Raw genomic sequence first — 19,405 nt, forward strand, 5'->3', positions numbered from 1 at the left:
ATATTATTTCAAAGACTTTGTGTTACTGTAATTTAGAAGAATGATTTATTCACCGAGTTCTTTTTAAATCACTATTATTTTTCAATAACATTCACATGTTTATTTAAATAACTTAAAATGAGTAAAAGAGAAAATAATATGTATTGCAAGCGAGACACTGCAAGAGAAAGGTATTTATAGCTTTTGACTTTAAAAATTTTCAACTTTTAGTGGCTCTTTCAATTTATTGGAGATAGTTTTAGTAAATACAATAACAACAACAAAAAAGAAGCCTTTGTCCCTCTACGTGGGGTCGCCTACATGAATCCTTTTTCGCCATTGTGTCCGATTAAAAGTCAAATTCTCATTTAAATCTAATAAAGAAAGATCATTTCTAATATTTTCTAACCAAGTCTTTTTAGGTCTACCTCTACATTTCTTAACATAAGTCAAATCTAATACCTCAACTTTCCTAACCGGGTCATTGGAAGGCCTCGGTTTAATGTGACCAAATCATCTAAGGCGACTCTCTCTAATCTTATCCATAATAGTTAACGAAATTAAATTTCACACTCAATACTCTTTCATCTTGACTTTCTCAAGGCGCAAATTAATTTCAAAGGCATTCAAGCAGGAAAAGAATAAATCAATGCATTGGAGATTATCATCAAAGGCTCATCATCATATTTTTGGTTTTGGATTCTAAATTTCATAGTTTTCTAGTTTACACATAAAGAAAATGAATTTATATATGAGAAAAGCATCAAAATAGTTCATAAACTCTTTATGAAGGACCAAAATGGTCCCTAACTATATTAAAATACATTTTGGTTCCTCAAGTCTTTAAAAAAATAATCAAAATAGTCTCATGATAGGACTATTTTGCTTCCTCTTTAGAGAGTTGAGGGATCAAAATGATCCTTTAATATAATTGAGGACTATTTTTGTTTTTCATAAAATCCATAATATACCTACCCGACATGAATCCAAATTGATTTTGAGAAACATTAGTATCACGCCGAAACCTATGCCCCATAACTCGCTCCCATAGTTTTAAAGTATGACACATTAACTTAATTCCTCTATAATTCGCACACTCATGTGCATCACCTTTATTCTTAAAAATAGTAATTAACACACTCATTCTCCACTGATCTGACATCTTTTTAGTCTTTAAAACAATATTCAAAAGTTTAGTAAGCCAAGAAATTCCTTAATCTTCTAAGCATTTTCACATCTCTATTGGAATATCATCAGGTCCAACAACTTTTTCACACTTTATTTTCTTTAAAGTCTCTCTAACTTCGGTTCTACTTATACGCCGATAAAAACAAAAATCTTTATTTTCATTTAGGGTGATAAATTCACTAAAGTCAATCGTACTTTCACATTCTTCACTAAAAGGTTTAGCAAAATACCTCATCCACATTTGTTGAATATCTTCTAAGAAAAGTATTTTTTGATCTTCATCCTTAATACACTTCACTTGACTAAATCCTTACTACTCCTATCTCTTTGTTTGGCTAACTTATACATATATCTTTCTCCCTCCTTAGTATCTAATCTATTATATAAATCATTAGAAGCTAAGCTCTTTGCATCGCAAATAGCTTTTTTAGATTCCTAATGAGCCTCTTTATAATTTTCCCAATTATCAGAATTTTTACATCTAAACCAATTTTTATAGCAAATCTTTTTATTTTTTTATCTTTTCTTGCACATTTGGATTTCACCACCAACTATTTTTACTATTAAGAGCTTTTCCCTTCGAAACTCCATGCACATCTTTTGCAATATTCTTAATATCACAAGGCATTTTTTCCCACATAATATTGACATCCTCATGCAGACAGAATTTTAAGATCTAAAATCTTACTCACAAAAATACTTTTGTTAATATTCTTTAAATGTCCCCATCTAATCCTAGAAAATCATTTTACTTTATTTTTTTATTTTTTGTCTTTTTATCTTAAAGTTCAAAACTAATAATCGATGTTGGATACTTAAATTTTTACTTGAAATAACTTTATAATCTTTACAATCTAAACGATATAATTTTCTTATAAGAAAATAATCAATTTGTATTTTATTATATCTATTTTTATATGTGATAAGATGCTGATCTCTTTTCTTACATAAGGTATTAACTATTAAGAAATCATAAGCTAAAAAAAAATCTAATATAGTCTTACCACATTTATTTGTCGTTTCAAATCCATGGCCACCATGGATGCTTTTAAAATCATCTACCTCTCTACCAACATATCCATTTAAATATTCTCTAATAAAATTTCTTTCTTCAAGAGGTATATTTTGTATTAATTCTTCTAAGTAATTTCAAAATTTTAGTTTTGAACTCATATTCAAACCTACTTGAAGAACGTAATCACTTATAATATTAATAATCTTAGTATCAACAATAATCTTTAAAGCTGTAATTCTATCTTCAATTCTGTTAATTTTTGTAATATTATTCTTCAAACTCTTATCTATAATCACACTTATATCATTTTTAGTACGACTCCTACCCGAATACTAAAGTTGATATCATAAACTATTAATCTCTTTAGCTTTCTCTCCAACCCATTTAGTTTTTTGAATGCACAAAATATTTATCTTCCTATGAATCATAATATCTATTAATTTTATTAATTTTCCTATAAGGGAGCCTATATTCCAAGTTCCTATCCTAAATTTAGTTTCATGGACTTGCTTCGTTGCCCACATCCGTCCTTGATGCGGGAACCCTTGCCTATTTAACAATGCACCCGGGCCTCGGTGCAGTGGCCCTTGCACACTTGTCACTGTATTCAAGCCATACAACGCGTCACTTCCAGGGGATACCCTAATATTAACACAATTTTTTAAAGGATTCATGTATGATTATTCGACAAGTTTTACGCTGGCTGTCGACTACCTAACGCAACCATCCACTTTTCTCGTTCAGGACTTGGGACATGACAATGGCAGTGTTAGATAGTTTTAGTAAATAAATAAAAAAATCAATTATCCGACAGTTTGTTCCCATATCATTAATTCGAGCCTTCAGGTCGTGTCCTGACATCTAACCCTTTGGGTTGGTAATTGTTTTACATTATCTTTATGCACATGGGTATAGTGTTACCATTCAATACCAAAAGGGTTAAATTTTATCCATGAACATACACAAGCATTCACTCTTATATAATATATTTTCTTGCATTCTTTTCATCATATATTTATTTACTTAATATCTTTTACTTGAAATATCATGAAATAGTTATTTCAAGATTCAAAATATCAAGAGTGCTCGGTGACATTCGTATCAATATGATGATTTCTTAAATGAAAAAAAAAATTCTTAATGCATACAAGGGTTGTAAAAATTAATGCATTAGATATGTCAATTTAGAAGAGTGAAATTAATTACTACAAAATTGGATATAATCATCCACCTCAACTTGAAATGGATTGATTTTTGCTTAATCCTTGAAGGTTGCATATTCTATCATGATATCCTTGCAATGTAAGATTTTGTTGAATTTATTTAATTACTTTACGATCACAAGTTTCATTATCATAATTTTACTAATTTTTCTCATTATATTAAGTGGTGAGGTTTGCAATGTTTTATGGCGTAGAATGTGGGCCATTAAAAGAAGCATAAAATTAAGATAAGTATAGTAGATATGAGGATGCTCAGGTGGATGATTGGCTTTACACTTTGAGATAGCTTGTGTGATGATTATATACGTGAAAAGTTTGGAGTAGCTCCAGTGACAAATAAGATTTGAGAGAGTTGTTTTAGATGATTTGGTCACTTAAAATGAAAGCCTTCTGATGATCCTGTTAGCAGAGTATATGTATTATATCCTACATATGTTATAAAATATAGAGGTAGACCTAAAAAGGCTTGCTTAGAAATTATTAAAAATGACTTTTTACTAGATTTGATGAGAATTTGATTCTTACAATGGAGAAAAAAGATTCATGTAGCTGATCTTACATAGTGGGATAAAGGTTTCTTGTTGTAGTTATTGTAATTCATTATATTTTGTTTTCATCTTATATTATAAAAAAACAATTATTAATTCCTATAAACTTTATAGCTCAAATTTTTTTATTTCATTCCATTATAATTTCTTAATTAATTATATTATATAAAATAAAATAAATTTAATATCCCTAAAATTAGTTTCATAATATAAATTTACAAAATTTAAATTTAATTAATTTCTAAAATTGAAGATATATTAAAATTATATTCATCAAATCTTTAAAAGATTTGGAAAACATTTCTTTAAAATTTCCTTACAATTATTTATATGTATAATTTTCTCCTCTTCTTCTTCCTCATTTTTTTAATAAAAACCTTAGAAATTGTTTTTTTGGTGGAAAACTAGAATTAAGAAGCATATATTGTAAAAGATGACTTACCTCTTTAGCTTGAGAATGGAAAAGGAAAGAAATGTTAGGCATTGTCTTGGAAATTGCCACCTTATAGCATTTGCTTGCGCTTGCTCACTCCTAGATGTTGGCCTGGCCTTGGCTATCCATCTCACTATCTCATTTTTTTTCTCTTACTCATGGCCTCCTCATCTATCCCTCGTTCTTTTACATGCAATTAAGTTGGCGCAGGCGCACAAATGCCTTGTGAATGAAAATTGTGGGGTACTGGTTTAACCAAGTATTTTCTTATTTCGGTTGGATTACATCAAGGATCATCCTTAAGACCATATCTTTTTTGCTTTAGTCATGGATGTTCTCACTAGAAATTTGCAAGAGGATGTATCTTGGTGTATACTTTTTGCTGATGATATTTTTCTTGTTGATAAGACTAGAGAGGGAGTTGAAGATAAACTTAAATTATGGAGGTCAACTTTAGAGCCTAAAGGTTTTCGCTTGAGTAGATCTAAAACTGAATATATGGAATGTAATTTTAGTAGCAATAGATCATGTGAGGGGATTGTGACTTTGGACAATCATGTCATTAATAAAAGTACACATTTTAGATATCTTGGATCTATTGTTCAGAGTGATGGTGAAATAGACGTGGATATTATCAGCAGAATTCAAGTTGGATGGTTAAAATATATTAGGCTTGTTGTGCGATAAAAAAGTCCCCCTCAAACTTAAGGGAAAATTCTAAAAGATGGTGGTGAGACCTGCAATGCTTTATGGTGTTGAATACAACAACAACAACAACAACAACAACAACAACAAGCCTTTATCCCACTACGTGGGGTCGGCTACATAAATCCTTTTTCTCCATTGTGTTTTATGGTGCCGAATGTTGGCCATTAAAAGAGAAGCATAATACTAAGTTAAGTGTTGCAGAGATGAGGATACTTTGGTGGATGAGTGACTTTACCCTTAGAGATAGGTTACGAAATGAGCATTCACGTGAAAAGGTTGGAGTAGCTCTAGTGGAAGATAAGATTAGAGAGATTCGCCTTAGATGGTTTGGTCAAATTAAACGGAGGCCTTCTGATGACCCTGTTAGGAAAGTTGAGGTATTAGATTTGACTTATGTTAAAAAAGGTAGAGATATACCTAAAAATATATTGTTAGAAAATATTAGAAATGATATTTCTTTATTAGATTTAAATGAAAATTTGACTTTTAACATGACACAATGACGAAAAATGATTCATGTAGCCGACCTCACGTAGTGGGACAAAGGCTTGTTGTTATTGTTGTTGTAATTAATTTTTATTTAAATAAGTTTACTTAGAAAATTTGTTTATTATGAATTAATATTAACTAAATAAATTCTTTTTTGGGTTATTACAATAATATATTTTCTTAATCAATGATATCCTCCTTTTTTTTACTCCACCTCTTGTATTTCCATATATATGGGCACTAGAAATATAATGAAATAATCAATCTATTTCCAAACGCCTCTCGATATGATATTAGTGAGTTCACTCAACCCTACTTTCACAATCTTGCCTTTTACATCATTCTCAAACCTAGATATTGGTCTTTCCCATACCTCTTTTTGCTTGTGTTTGCTTGCAGTTGCCTTCTGCTTCATTCTCAAATCCTATGCTTGCTATTCTTACTTGTCCCATGCTTCTTCGGTCATTTATTGTGTTTGATTGTTGCATTCAATCGCTTGCTCACAAATTGCCCTTATTGCTTCGCTCAACTATTATGCTTAACTCTCCCTTGCATCGATGTTTAAAATTGCGTAATCGGGTATTGAGACGTTTTTCGTTTGTGAGGCGAGGTGTAAGCCTCAAGGCGTGAGCCTCAAAATCAAAAGATTGCGTAAACACAAAATGATAAAATTTTTATATACTAATGAGCAAAAAATATAAAACATAAAAATGCACAAGTTATGAAGTGAAATCAAAATATCTCAATAATAAGACAATACAAAATATAGTTCAACTCAAATTTTATCTTTCCCAAATCACAATATTCTTTTCATTAATATATAATTCAAAAAATAAATAGCAATGAATACAACAATATGTCGGGCAGCCGGGGGTCCAAGGGGGTGTTGCTTCCTGGCGGGGTTCGACCTGGAACAAATTTTTATTGTAAGAGTAATTTTGAAGTTTTGCTTATTTTTAAAGTTTGTAAGTCGTTTGTATGGAAAGATACCGAGCGGTACGGAACATATACCTCGCAGTACCGAGCATGTACCTAGTGGTACCAAGCATTGTTGTACTGAGTGGTACCGAGCAGTACCGAGCATGTACCTAGTGATACTGAGCTATTCCAAGCAGTACCGAGCATACAGATCAATTGTGGAATCTTATTAGGTTAGGTCTTTTTTTTTTTTAATTTTAAGAGGCGGATGCCTCTAAAACATGAGGCGAGGCGCGCCTCAGTGAACATGAGGAGTACGCCTCAATGCCAGCTCTCATTGTGTAGGCTTTGAAGCTTAAAAATCTGAAATTGTGCTGAGGCGCGCCTCTTATTGTGCAATTTTAAACCATGCTTTGCACTAGTGGTCGCCTTCTTGCACTTACCATCCTATCATTTGCCTTTGTTGTGGCAATTGTGCACCTACTCTCTCTAAAGAAGACACCACCACTTACTGAATGCTACCTGCTTGCACCTCCTTTTGAGCCCTAAGTTGCTCATGTGCATTGACTCTCCCAAATTTCATAACCAATTTTGAATGATAAAGTTGACTAAATTGATTTTTTTTAGTGGCTAATGGAGTTGGACCAAAAATTTAAAGATCTTGTTGGAACAATGCATGCAATGAATATCATGTGAATATGAGTTCTTTGTCCATTCCTATATTTGAATTCCATATCATTCTCCTAGTAATTGTATCATGAGTTTTGATGTCAGGCTAATGCAAACACGTTTTGTGAATGTCATTTTTTCCCTTTTTTATTAGTGTATAATTCTCCTACCACTTAAATGTTATAACACCCCACAATACCCCTTAACAGTTCTGAGAGTATTACTAACATAAACATAACTTTCTCAACAATCAATCATATAATAGTTTTGAACATTTGAAAATTTTTATAAAAGATCAAACAGTTTTCATTCATCACATCAACGAAAGCACCTAATAAATTTAAACTTCAAAAAGACATACTTACAGAACCACTAAGAAATCCAAAATAAAATTCAAAGTAATACATTACAGAATTGTCGACATACCTTAAATGTAGACACAAACACTTTAAATACAAAAAGATAACACAAAAGAACTTTCAACCTAATCAGAATGACTTTATCCTTTTCTTTACCTGTAATAACAATCAGTATGGAATAACTGGTGAACTATGATGCTCAATAAGATATACACATTAAATAACAATTACATTGCATTATAAATTACATGAGTTAAATCATCAGTTAAATCATGACAAGAAAATCTCATACAATGCAATTAGTATTAATCTTCTTCTTTCATTGTAGACTATACTGAATATCAACTTTAGACTTTTAAAATATCGGCATACTTTTATAAATATATTTAATAGAGCCAAGGTAAAACTGACATTATCGTCATTGAATTACATAGAGGTCCCTTTTGTCTCATTAAGAGTCTCTTTTGCCCCACCTGCTATACAGGTACCATATTTTATGGGTTCTTTTTGCCCCACATACAATACAAGTTTCATAGTTGGGTTTTTTTTGCCCACATGATAATATAGAAATCATATAATAAACCAGCCAATCTTTATTAATTTGATATTCAACATAATTCAACTATGATTTTGCTAAGTATAAATGCATCTATCTATTAATATTATAGCTTTTCGATAATTATAATAATTTGAATGTTATTTTTTTACTTTCCTGTTGGTTGATTTATTTATACATAATACACATGTTTATTTGTTTACTGAATGGGCATTAGAAATGTTTGCTTTTTTTTTTTAAAGGTTTGTCACTTGCTTTCATTTGGGGGTGGCCTGGATATGTGTTGTGCGGTACTCTTAAGATAGCTAAGATTTCTACTGATTAAAAAAAATCTAAATAAAAAAGTCAATTATATGATATGCCTTTTTTGACAAAAATTGCATGGCTTACTCAAATAAGCTACACTTTCAAATGAAAAAAAAAAAAAAAAGAAATGATCAAGCATGACCAATGTGCCTCATATAGAAATGCCTCACTTAAGGATTAGATAATAAAAAATCTGCATTCATTGAGTCAGCATATGCATACTCACGTGATTAGGCTTCTTAATTTAAAAGTGAAGTTATAAGTCCTATCTTCTAAATCAAAACATTCACCCTAATCTTTATATGCATGAAGACTAGACCTTATGATTTTAAAAGCATTTAGCTGAGTTTAGCTGGTAGTCCTTTTCAGGCAGAGTTGTAAATCTAGAGGTCAGGGGACTAATGCCTTATATGAGGTATAAGGTTGTAAGTATCTTGCAAACCGTTAGATGTAGGACACCTTAGCTCTAGGATCCGAGGCTATTATTGGCTCCAATCATGTCATAAGCTATCACCTTTCTGACTTTCTAACCCGTGTTGCTGGAATATAAATCCCAACTTTCTAAAATTAAATTATTCAACTCAAATGAAAGTCTAATTTTAAAATATAAAGCCAAGGATAGGATAGTAGGATAGTTTGAGTATCTTTGAGTTTTCTCAGAATCAAGTACTACATTTTCCTTCTTTGACTTCCATTCTTAAAATATGATATAAAGTTGATTACACCACCTTTAAAATTCTCAAAGACCAAATCTTTGAACATGTATCTCAAACTTAAAATTGAAAATATTAATCAATGTTTTGATGATTTTAAAGAAATCATTAGTTTAATAAAAAATATTCTCATGTAAGAAATATTTGAGATGTAATTAATTATAGGGGTTTGCCCTTATAGGCATATGTAGGTATCCATACTTCATAATAAAATAAATCATATTCAACCAAATATTAAATAGGGGAAAATCTCTGTTGAAATATAAAATTATGAATTTTATTGTTGAGTCAATAGCGAAATAATATTTTCGTCCTTCGAGATTATATATTATTTTCTATGCCGTACTTGATCAAATTTCCGATGACAAATTTTCTCCTACACCATGTGATGTTTCTGATCATAAATGCCTAATAGCCAAATAGAGTGGCAAACCTGAGCATATTGCTCGTATTCTAGCCATTGCAGATGATGGAATTGGCCTAAAGTTTTGAAGATCCTCATGGAACATTACGTATTTCCAATAAATGTGAAAGGGCTTCTATGTTTATTTTTTATATGTTTAATCCTATAATATTCTCCTTTTAATTGTTAAAGGCATATTAGAGTGAGTTTAGTTTTGCATGAAGTGGTTAACAAATCTATTGATGTAGAAATATCAAATATATTGTTGTTGAAATATTAAGTGATTGACCCTCAAAGCTCAAGTATTTTGGATTAAAATATGCTTTTTCATAGGTGTATATAGTCCAATTTTGATTCCTCTTTAGTTCACTCTCTAAAATGAGTTTGATAGTTAGAACATCTACATCAACTTTGGCTCCCTTTGTTTTACTCTGTAATATTAATTGTCTCTTGAGTTCTAGTATCAAGCTAAAAAACACCTTTATAACTTAGGATGAGGTTTCTATTGTTTGGGTGCAAGTGTTCTTACCCTTATATCATCTCTACCTTTTTGGTTGAAATAAAATTCCTAGCGTAGAATAATTATTTAGAGCTAATTCAATTCATTTCTGATGACCAGAATTCTTTTTTTTTTTTGTCCTGGAGATATACTTTTATATTGATCCTTCAGTAAGGCATAGATCCTTACGGTGCCTTGCCATTTAGAATCTTATAATTTTTGTTTGCATCTTTTATTTTGCAGGAAATTAATTAAGTCATTTATCCAAGGCTTTCTTCCTGGTATTGCACTAAAGATTTTTCTTATCCTACTGCCAACAATATTGATGCTCATGTCCAAGTTTGAAGGATTTGTGGCGTTATCAATTCTTGAGCGAAAATCAGCATCAAAATATTATCTCTTTTTACTTGTAAATGTTTTCCTGGGAAACATAATTACTGGAACTGCTTTTCAGCAACTCAACACTTTCATTCACCAGTCGGTTAATGAGTATGATCTCTTGCCTCCTTCCTACCTAACAATAGAACACACTAGAATGACTACCAAAAAATATCTTTTCTTTCTGCTCAAACTGTTTTTATCTACTTGCAATATATATATATATATATATATATATATATATAGAGAGAGAGAGAGAGAGAGAGAGAGAGAGGGAGAGGGAGGGATTTCTATAGTCTCAAACTGTTTTTATTTTCAGTCTTCCATCTAAATTATTGGTATATAGTTCATTTTAAAAGCAATTCGGTCAGTAATTAATCATGTGCATGCCTGTCTTATCTTCAAAGCTTGAACTGACTTCAGCAATTGCACTGGAATATGCTTTCAGTTTTCTACAATAAAAAGTGTATTTGAAGCCCCGATTTATGTTTTTTTTTTTTGGTTTATGCCTATTAATGTTTTTATCTATGTTACCAACCCCAAATAGTTGAGATAAGGCTAATGATGATGAAGAATGCTTTTCTTTGACATTTTTAATTAATGTTTTGATTAGACATTCTTAATGAGAAAAAAAAAACATATATTTTTGCTTTTTGGTCTCTAGTCCTAAAAGTTCCCCAATTTCTCAATGTGTTTATGATCTCTATGAAGTTCTAATATTTGGAAGTAGGAGTGCATTTAGGTGAAAGCTTTGATACTTAGAAATTGCAGCTGCAACTTCATATCTTTTGTATGTTAATTGCATTTCTTCAATCGATCCTAATAAATCTAAGCACCATTCCCATGGTAAAGAAATATATTTGCAACTATGATTAAAGCTTGGAGTATTGATTTTTCTAATATTTTAATTCTTAAACAAGCAATTGCTGAAAATTTTGCGATTCTTTAATGTTGCTATGGTATGCGTACTACTATTGTTTTTTTCCTTGTTTATGTATGGCTACCTAACATTTTGATTCTTGATTTCACACTACAGCTTTCCAAGGATCATAGGCGTAGCAATTCCAATGAAAGCGTCATTTTTCATAACTTTTGTCATGGTTGATGGCTGGGCTGGAGTTGCTGGGGAGATATTAAGATTAAAACCTTTGATAATCTATCATTTGAGAAACTTTTTTCTTGTAAAGACTGAAAAAGACAGAGAAGAAGCAATGGAGCCTGGTAGTTTTGATTTTGGATCATCTGAACCACAGCTACAGTTGTATTTCCTTCTTGGTCTCGCCTATGCTGTGGTTACACCGTTCTTGCTTCCCTACATATTAATATTTTTTGGACTGGCATATCTTGTATTTCGTCATCAGGTAAGCATCTGGTATTTCAAGATAATTTTTGTTGTTTATGAAAACACTCATTCATTTCTGGTTGGTCATTTTAAATTGTCTCATCATTTGATTGTTCCCAGAAACTTGTTACCTCTATCATGTTTCATATTTGGCTCATTTCTATGACGGACATAAACTTGCACTTCTATTCTTCTTGAGTCGGGTCTTGTCTGAAAACTATTTTCTTTCTTTTGCCTAATGTTTTATAGAAAAGAGTTGTTCTATGATGTAATCACATGATTTATAGATAGATAGATAGATTTTTTTTTCTATTCTTTTTACTCTTAACTTCTTTAAATTGAAGATGGATAGATAGGAAAAAGAATCAAAATGGTCCCTTAATTTTTTATGAAGGACCAAAATGATCATCAACTATATTAAAGGACCGAAATGATCCCTTTACTCTTTATTGAAGATCAAATTGGTCCCTAACTATATTAAAGGGACTATTTTGATGCCGCTTTAAAGAGTTGAGGTACCAAAATGATCATTTAATATAATTGAGGATCATTGTGGTCCTTTCTAAAGAGTTAAAGGACCATTTTGATTATTCTCTCTCTCTCTCTGTCTCTCTCTATATATATATATTGAATGATAGAGTCACTTAATCTCACACTTCTTTCATCATCCATCAACAAATTTAAATGATTTAGGTTTAAAATAGCCAAAAAAAAAAATAACTTTAGTAATTGTTCTTTGCTCCAATGACTTGTGGTTATTTAAATCATAGATAAATAAAAATTTATGATGGATCTGTGCTCTTACAACAAATTCAAATATAGATGAAATACTTCAAATTTTTTTATTTAAGATGCATTATTTTCAAAGAAAAGGAAGATTGAGGTTAGGCCAAAGCCCTCTCAATTTGCTCAGTCTTCTCAGTCTGGGGTGTCTACATAGAAAAAGCCTAGATCCAGCAATTCTGACACCAGTGCTTCAGAATTTTATTTGTCCAGCCCTCAATCTAAGAAGACTGAGCAAACTGAGAGGGTTTTGACCTGCCCTTAATCTTCCTTTTCTGAAAGTCCCTCCTCTTTTGAGTTGCCTGTAAGTCCATCTCGATCGTTCTGGCTCTTTCCACCAAAGTAGAATAATCTTCAATTCCAAAAGGTATGAGAGGCTGCCTTATTATGTCATTCAGTCCAGTTAGGAAGCGGTGTCACTTGTCTTCAGCATTAGGTATCAAGTGAGGGGTAAACCTGGACAACATTGTGAACTCTGTCTTATACTGAGAAATAGATTGATCTCCTTGAACTAATATGTTGAACTTATCATGCATTTGTCTCTTGACTGACATAGGTACAAACCAGTCTCTATATACTTTCATGAACTCTTCCCAGGAGACTTGACTGCTAGATCGCCCTCCAAAAGTCTCTTGCAACTGACTCTGTCACCACCTTTCTGCCTCACCATCAAAGGCATAAGTAGCGAGTGTCACCCTCCTATCTTCCGGGCAAAACATGCCCTCCAAAATCTTCTCTATTCGCATCAGCCAATCTTCAGTCTTTATAGGTCCACTTGAAAATAACAGAGGCTTCATATCTTGAAAAAGCTTCATGTTCTTATCCATAGAACTATTTTCATTGTCACTGGCCTGAGTTTTAGAGTTCTTTATCATCTGAGTCATTGTTGGCATCATCTGAGCAAATAACTCCATAGTGGTACTATCATTATTCATCTAAGGTTATGCTACTACTGGTAGCTCCCTCCCTTCCTAACCATCAATGCCATCAATGCCATCCTAACCATCAATGCCATCAATGACATTCTGCTTAAGATCCATATTCCTGAGATGAAACATAATAATCATAAGGCGAAAATTCATAAAATTCACGCTTCCTATACATTCTAGGAATCATATAATTTTTCTATAGGCTCTTTCATTGATTAGTATTAAACCCTTCGCTCTGATATCACTCTTGTCACGACCTGGCCCGGCTAGCCCGAATTAACGGGACGGGAACAGACAGGTTTACGAAAAAACACATAAAATAATTAAAATATAACAATTCATATCATAAAAGGTATAAACTTAAATGTCATACAAACAACTTATGAAAGAGTCACTAAATCATCAACATAAAGTTTTCCAATAATATCTTCAAAACACAACCATGAAAAATATATACATGAATATAAACATAAACTCTAATAAACTCCTCATTATAAACCACTGACTCATACACATAACAGAAAATATAAAACCTTTCTTCCTAAGGTCCTTTACGACGATAGGTGTACTGTCGTTTTGTTGCATTCACTTCTTAACACTATCTCTCAAAAAACATTTCCAATAGTAGGATAAACTAATGCTTAGCAGGTGATAAACATTTTTCTTAAATTCATTAACTATTTTTAAACATGCATTAAGCAGAAATTGAAACAATAAAATATCATAATAAATATTTGTAGGCATAAATTATAAGATATTTCCATAATTATTTTTTGAAACATTTTCCCTTAATTTTTTTCTTTCTTTTTCATAAACTTTTCTTTCTTTAAATCATTCCATTGAATGCATAAATTACATAATCATAATATATAATAAGCACCCGTCCCAGAAGTACCAGAGTTTTGTAATGATCAGGTACACAGTCATTGACCATTCCTTTATCATTTGGCTATGAAGAACCCTATTATCATTTGGCTCCGTAGAATCTCTTTATCATTTGGCTCCGTAGAACCCCATTACCATTTGGTACTCCGGGTCATCATGCACATGTGATGCGACCAAAAAATATAGGGGACCCTATATTTTTTGGTCACAAAAGAAGATCCCTAAACTTGACAAAAAGAAGAGATTACTTAGAAATTTTAGAACAAATTCTTACATTTTAAATAAAAGTAAGAAGAAGAAATTAAAAGACTACAAATGATGATTTAACAAACTTCGCAATTAAAAGTCACCCTAAAGTTGCTGCACTTGGAAGAAAGATACAGGTGGAGTGGCACTTGCGGAGAGACGAAGAGATTAGAAGCCAAGAAGAAGGATGGAAAGAGCCCGCAGGATTTTCGGAGGGGATGAGAAAGAAGACGGACAAAGCTCGCAAGCTTTTCCAATAACCCGCAGGTTACATTCCAAAAATCACATAACATTCACTCACTTTCAAACATTACAAGTCCCCCATATATATAGGTATGAAAGGGAATATTAAAAGACACATAACATTAATTTTCATAGGAATTCTAAACATCACATAGCATTAAAACACCTAATTGCTTTTCATGGAAAAACACAACCCAAGCCAAGGAACCGAAGTGGCAACCACGGGAACCAAGGAAACCGCCCGGAACCAAGGAGTTACGGTCACGGGAAAGAGCCCAGGCACGGAAAACCAGCAGCCGACCGGAATCCAAGGGGGCAAAGACACTAAAAGCCATGGTGGAATTCAAGGAGCCACACATGGGAAAATAAAACATCAATCTTGGAATTCCAAAAGCCTTTTTGGAACCCAAGAGACACCATAACTTAAAACATTAAAAACTATAATAAAAGTGCATTAAATAAAAGATAAATATGAACTAAAACTTAGCTAATAATGAGCTAACCTCTGTCCAATAAATGAACTAAAAATCAGCTCATAAATGAGCTAAATTCCAGCTCAAAATTCTTTGAGCTTGAAGACTCGGGAGGGGCCAAAATTGATTTATTTTGGACATGAGTTGACCCCCCCTTTGTCTACATCAGATTCTCCCCTTCTTGAAGAACTCATCTCCCGATGAGTTAGCTTTGGTTTTTTTCGAGGAGGTGAAGACGGTGCATCCAATTCATTGATCAAATCTTCATACTTCTGCATGATCTCATCTCGTTCTTTCAAAAATCGATCTTGTAAACGCTGCTTTTTCTTGAAGTACCTTTCTGTATGTATGTGCATCCATGATTGAAGCTTGTACAGTTCATATTCCAGAGGATGTGTTGACTTTGATGGAATCCACCTATCCATAGAATCTTCAATTTCTTCAGGTTTGCTTTCTTCTGTCTTTTTGTCTTTTTTCATTTTTTTGATGACTCAAACAAGACTAAAAAAAAGACTCAACCTAAACTTAAACTCACAATATGACTCACGACAAGACTTATAAGACTCACAAAATTCTCGACAAGACTTACAAGACTCACAACTTGGCAAACAAAATCAAAACTTTAAAACAAAACTTGACAAACTCACAAACCTAGGACTTCCTAACTTGCTCTGATACCAAATTGGTGGGTGCAAGAAATTATTTGAGCATATTTGCTATTGACCCGCGGGTTGTTGGAAAAGCTTGCGAGCTTGTTCCATCCTTCTTTCTCATCCCCTCCGAAAATCATGCGGGCTCTTTCCACCCTTCTTCTTGGCTTCTAACCTCTTTCGTCTCTCCGCAAGTGTCACTCCACCTGTATCCTTCTTCTCAAAGTAAAGCAACTTTAGGGTGTCGTATATTGGTTGATTTGAAGCAACTGTTAAGGAGTTTGGATAATCTTGCAGTGGTGGACCATCAGCTTGCTAGTTCTATGCACTTTTCTTATTTAATTTACAATTCGATGCATGTGAGGAATCCGCTCAGACGGTTGTCTGAGGATAGCGTCTTTTAATTTTCTTTATTTCCTTAAAATCTCTTAGTGTTCCTTATTGTTTTTTGAAGTTTTAGTTGTCTGCTTTTATTTTAATAAAGTTTGGTTTAAGTTCTACCAATTGTGTCGGTTTTCTTCTTGTGTGTCTACATCAAACTTGGAGCATATTTGCTATTGACCTGCGGGTTGTAATGCTTATATACATTAAGGAGACTAAAATTATTCATAAAATTATATGCTCTTCAATGTTTTTCGGGTAATAAATTTTGTATCACTTATGCCTTCAATTTTGTTTAACAACTTTAACATTTCTAATATCATGCTATAAATATAAACAATATTGAAAAACTAAAGCAAAATAAAGGAATCATAAACATTAACATGTGAAATTTTGAAAGTCTAAAATTAACTTAATTAAATTTCATGAACTTAATTTAAATGCAACCACCTACCTCGCAAGTATCGAACAACAATCACTATGATGCACGTCGTCGCTTAGACACGTGTCGTCTCCTTAATCCACACCTAAGGATAATTACGAGTTTTGTAATGATCAGGTACACAGTCATTGGCCATTCCTTTATCATTTAGCTCTGAAGAACCCCATTATCATTTGGCTCCGTAGAATCTCTTTATCATTTAGCTCCGTAGAACCCCATTATCATTTGGTACTCCGGATCATCATGCACATGCAAATTTATAATGCTTATATACATTAAGGAGACAAATTATTCATAAAATTATATATTTTTCAATATTTTTCGGGTAATAAATTTAGTATCACTTATGCCTTAAGTATTGTTTAACAACTTTAACATTTCTAATATCATGTCATAAATATAAACAATATTGAAAAACTAAAGAAAAATAAAGGATTCATAAACATTAGCATGTGAAATTTTGAAAGTGCAAAATTAACTTAATTAAATTTCACGAACTTTATTTAAATACAACCACCTACCTCACAAGTATCGAATAACAATCACTATGATGCACGTCGTCGCTTAGACACGTGTCCTCTCCTTAATCCACACCTAAGGATAATTACAAATATACTAAGTATAAATCATAGATATTTTCAATAATTAAGATAATTAAAATTATATTTTCAGATTTATTAAAAATCCAATTTTTAGGAAATCTTAAATCATCAATTTCATTGTATCATCAAGCTAAACATTCTTCTAAACCTAATTAATAATTAGGTTAATTAATTTTTGAATTTATTTAATTAGAAAATTATGAAAAATATAATTTCTTAAGAAAATTAAAAATTTTAATTTAGAAACATTCATAATACCCTTAGAAATCGTTTTTGTAAAAGCACCTTAAGAAATTAAAATTTTATGTAAAAACCCTTATTTTCAAATCTCAAAATGATTTGAGAAAAATTTTGTTTCTACCGTTAAAACACCTCCCTAAACCTTCTCTATTAATTTCGTAAATAAGTTTTTGATGAAAAATGCATTTTCGAAAAAATCCTAAATCTTTCCTTTTCAAAAATTTTGAAAATGAGATGGTTTTGCTTCAAATAAAACATACCCTCTTCTTCCCCTTAGTCTGCTCTACGATTTCCTCAAATTTTCTCGCCGGAAAATCATCGCCGGAGCCGCCGTCGCCCTTGCCTCGTGCGCCGGAGCCGCTCCCTTCTTCGTGACTTTGGCCGAAAGAAATATGAGGGAAGGCGGTTCGATTTTGCTTATTTAGGGAGATAGGTATTGCCAAAAGACCGCTATGACCTCACTTAAAACATTTCGGCTTTAAAAACGATTAGGGGTAGTTTGGGTATTTTTAAACTTTAAAAATTTTATCTCCAAAATTTAGCAAAATTAACTATAAATTTATATACCAAATCGTTTAGAGTTTTGCGTAAAATTTTATAAAATTATTTTCGTAGAATCCGTTAACTTTAAATTTTCACTCAAATTTCGTCGCGTCGTATCGAAATGCGTGTGATGCATACGATCATTGATTTTGGGTTTTACAATTCTCTCATCCTAATAAAAATTTCGTCCTCGAAATTTAAAAGTAATTCCATAAATTAAAGTCATACCTTAGCCAAATAAATGAGGGTGGTTCTCCTTCATTTTTGACTCCTCCCAAGTTGTATCGTTTTTTGAACCATGTCTCCATAACACCTTAACATAAGGGATTTCTCTATTTCTCAACTGTTTAGCATCATAATCAATGATTCTTTCAAGTTCTTTCATAAAAGTCAAGTCTGGTTGAGTATCCACCACTTCAGTACTAATCTTTTGGACTTCATCTGAAATATACTTCCTTAAATAATTAATATGAAACACATTATGTATCCACTCATGTGTGCTGGTAGAATCAACCTATAGGCCATTTTTCTAATTCTTTCAAAAATTTCAAAAAAACCTACATATCTTGGGCTCAACTTTCCAATTCTTTCTGAAATTTCGTGAGGAGCTTGATGACATGGATTGATTATCTTGCCATTTCGTAATGAGCTTGATCTACTCCTGATGACAGTACACCCTTATTTGAGTTTGATGCAATCTTAGGCATGGATTGATTATCTTGCCATTTGGTGACTATAGATTGTAATAAAAAGGAAGTTAAGTTTTATATGTTATGAGAGAAAATTTAAATGTCATGGAGATAAAAGGGTAACAACCGTGATGGTATCATCTCTGAAGGCTTTTCAAATGTTAAAGAAAGGATATGAAGGCTTTTTGGCCTATGTTAAAGAGCAAAGAAAGATGAGATAGAGTTAAAAGACATTTCGATTGTACAAGAATTTCCATAAGTATTTTTTGATGATTTATTTGGCTTACCTCTAAGTAGGGAAATAAAATTCTCTATTGAGTTGGTGGTAGGAGCTGAACCTGTAGCTAAAGCTCCTTAAAGAATGACAATAAAAGAACTTGAGGAGTTGAAGGAACAACTACAAGAGTTGTTTGAGAAGAGATTCATCAGGCCTAATACATCCCCTTGGGGTGCTTCTATTTTTTTGTGAAAAAGAAGGATGGAAGCTTAAGACTCTGTATAGATTATAGAGAGTTGAACAAGTTGACAGTGAATAATAAGTATCCTCTCCCAAGAATAGATGATTTGTTTGAT

General features: G+C 32.1%; 1 protein-coding gene across 4 annotated transcripts in view; it reads left to right on the forward strand.

The window, feature by feature from the left end:
- LOC110106919 (calcium permeable stress-gated cation channel 1) overlaps positions 1–19,405 on the forward strand; it is a 71,379-nt gene that overhangs the window by 42,154 nt on the left and 9,820 nt on the right. For all 4 annotated transcript variants that reach the window (XM_020837008.2, XM_028698907.1, XM_028698906.1 and 1 more), the window contains 2 exons: positions 10,250–10,495; positions 11,421–11,745. In XM_020837008.2, coding sequence (XP_020692667.1) covers positions 10,250–10,495; positions 11,421–11,745 — 571 coding nt within the window. The remainder of the gene's footprint in view (positions 1–10,249; positions 10,496–11,420; positions 11,746–19,405) is intronic.

The sequence above is a fragment of the Dendrobium catenatum genome, unplaced genomic scaffold, assembly GCF_001605985.2.
Source record: "Dendrobium catenatum unplaced genomic scaffold, ASM160598v2 fragScaff_scaffold_1177, whole genome shotgun sequence".
Classification (NCBI taxonomy): domain Eukaryota; kingdom Viridiplantae; phylum Streptophyta; class Magnoliopsida; order Asparagales; family Orchidaceae; genus Dendrobium; species Dendrobium catenatum.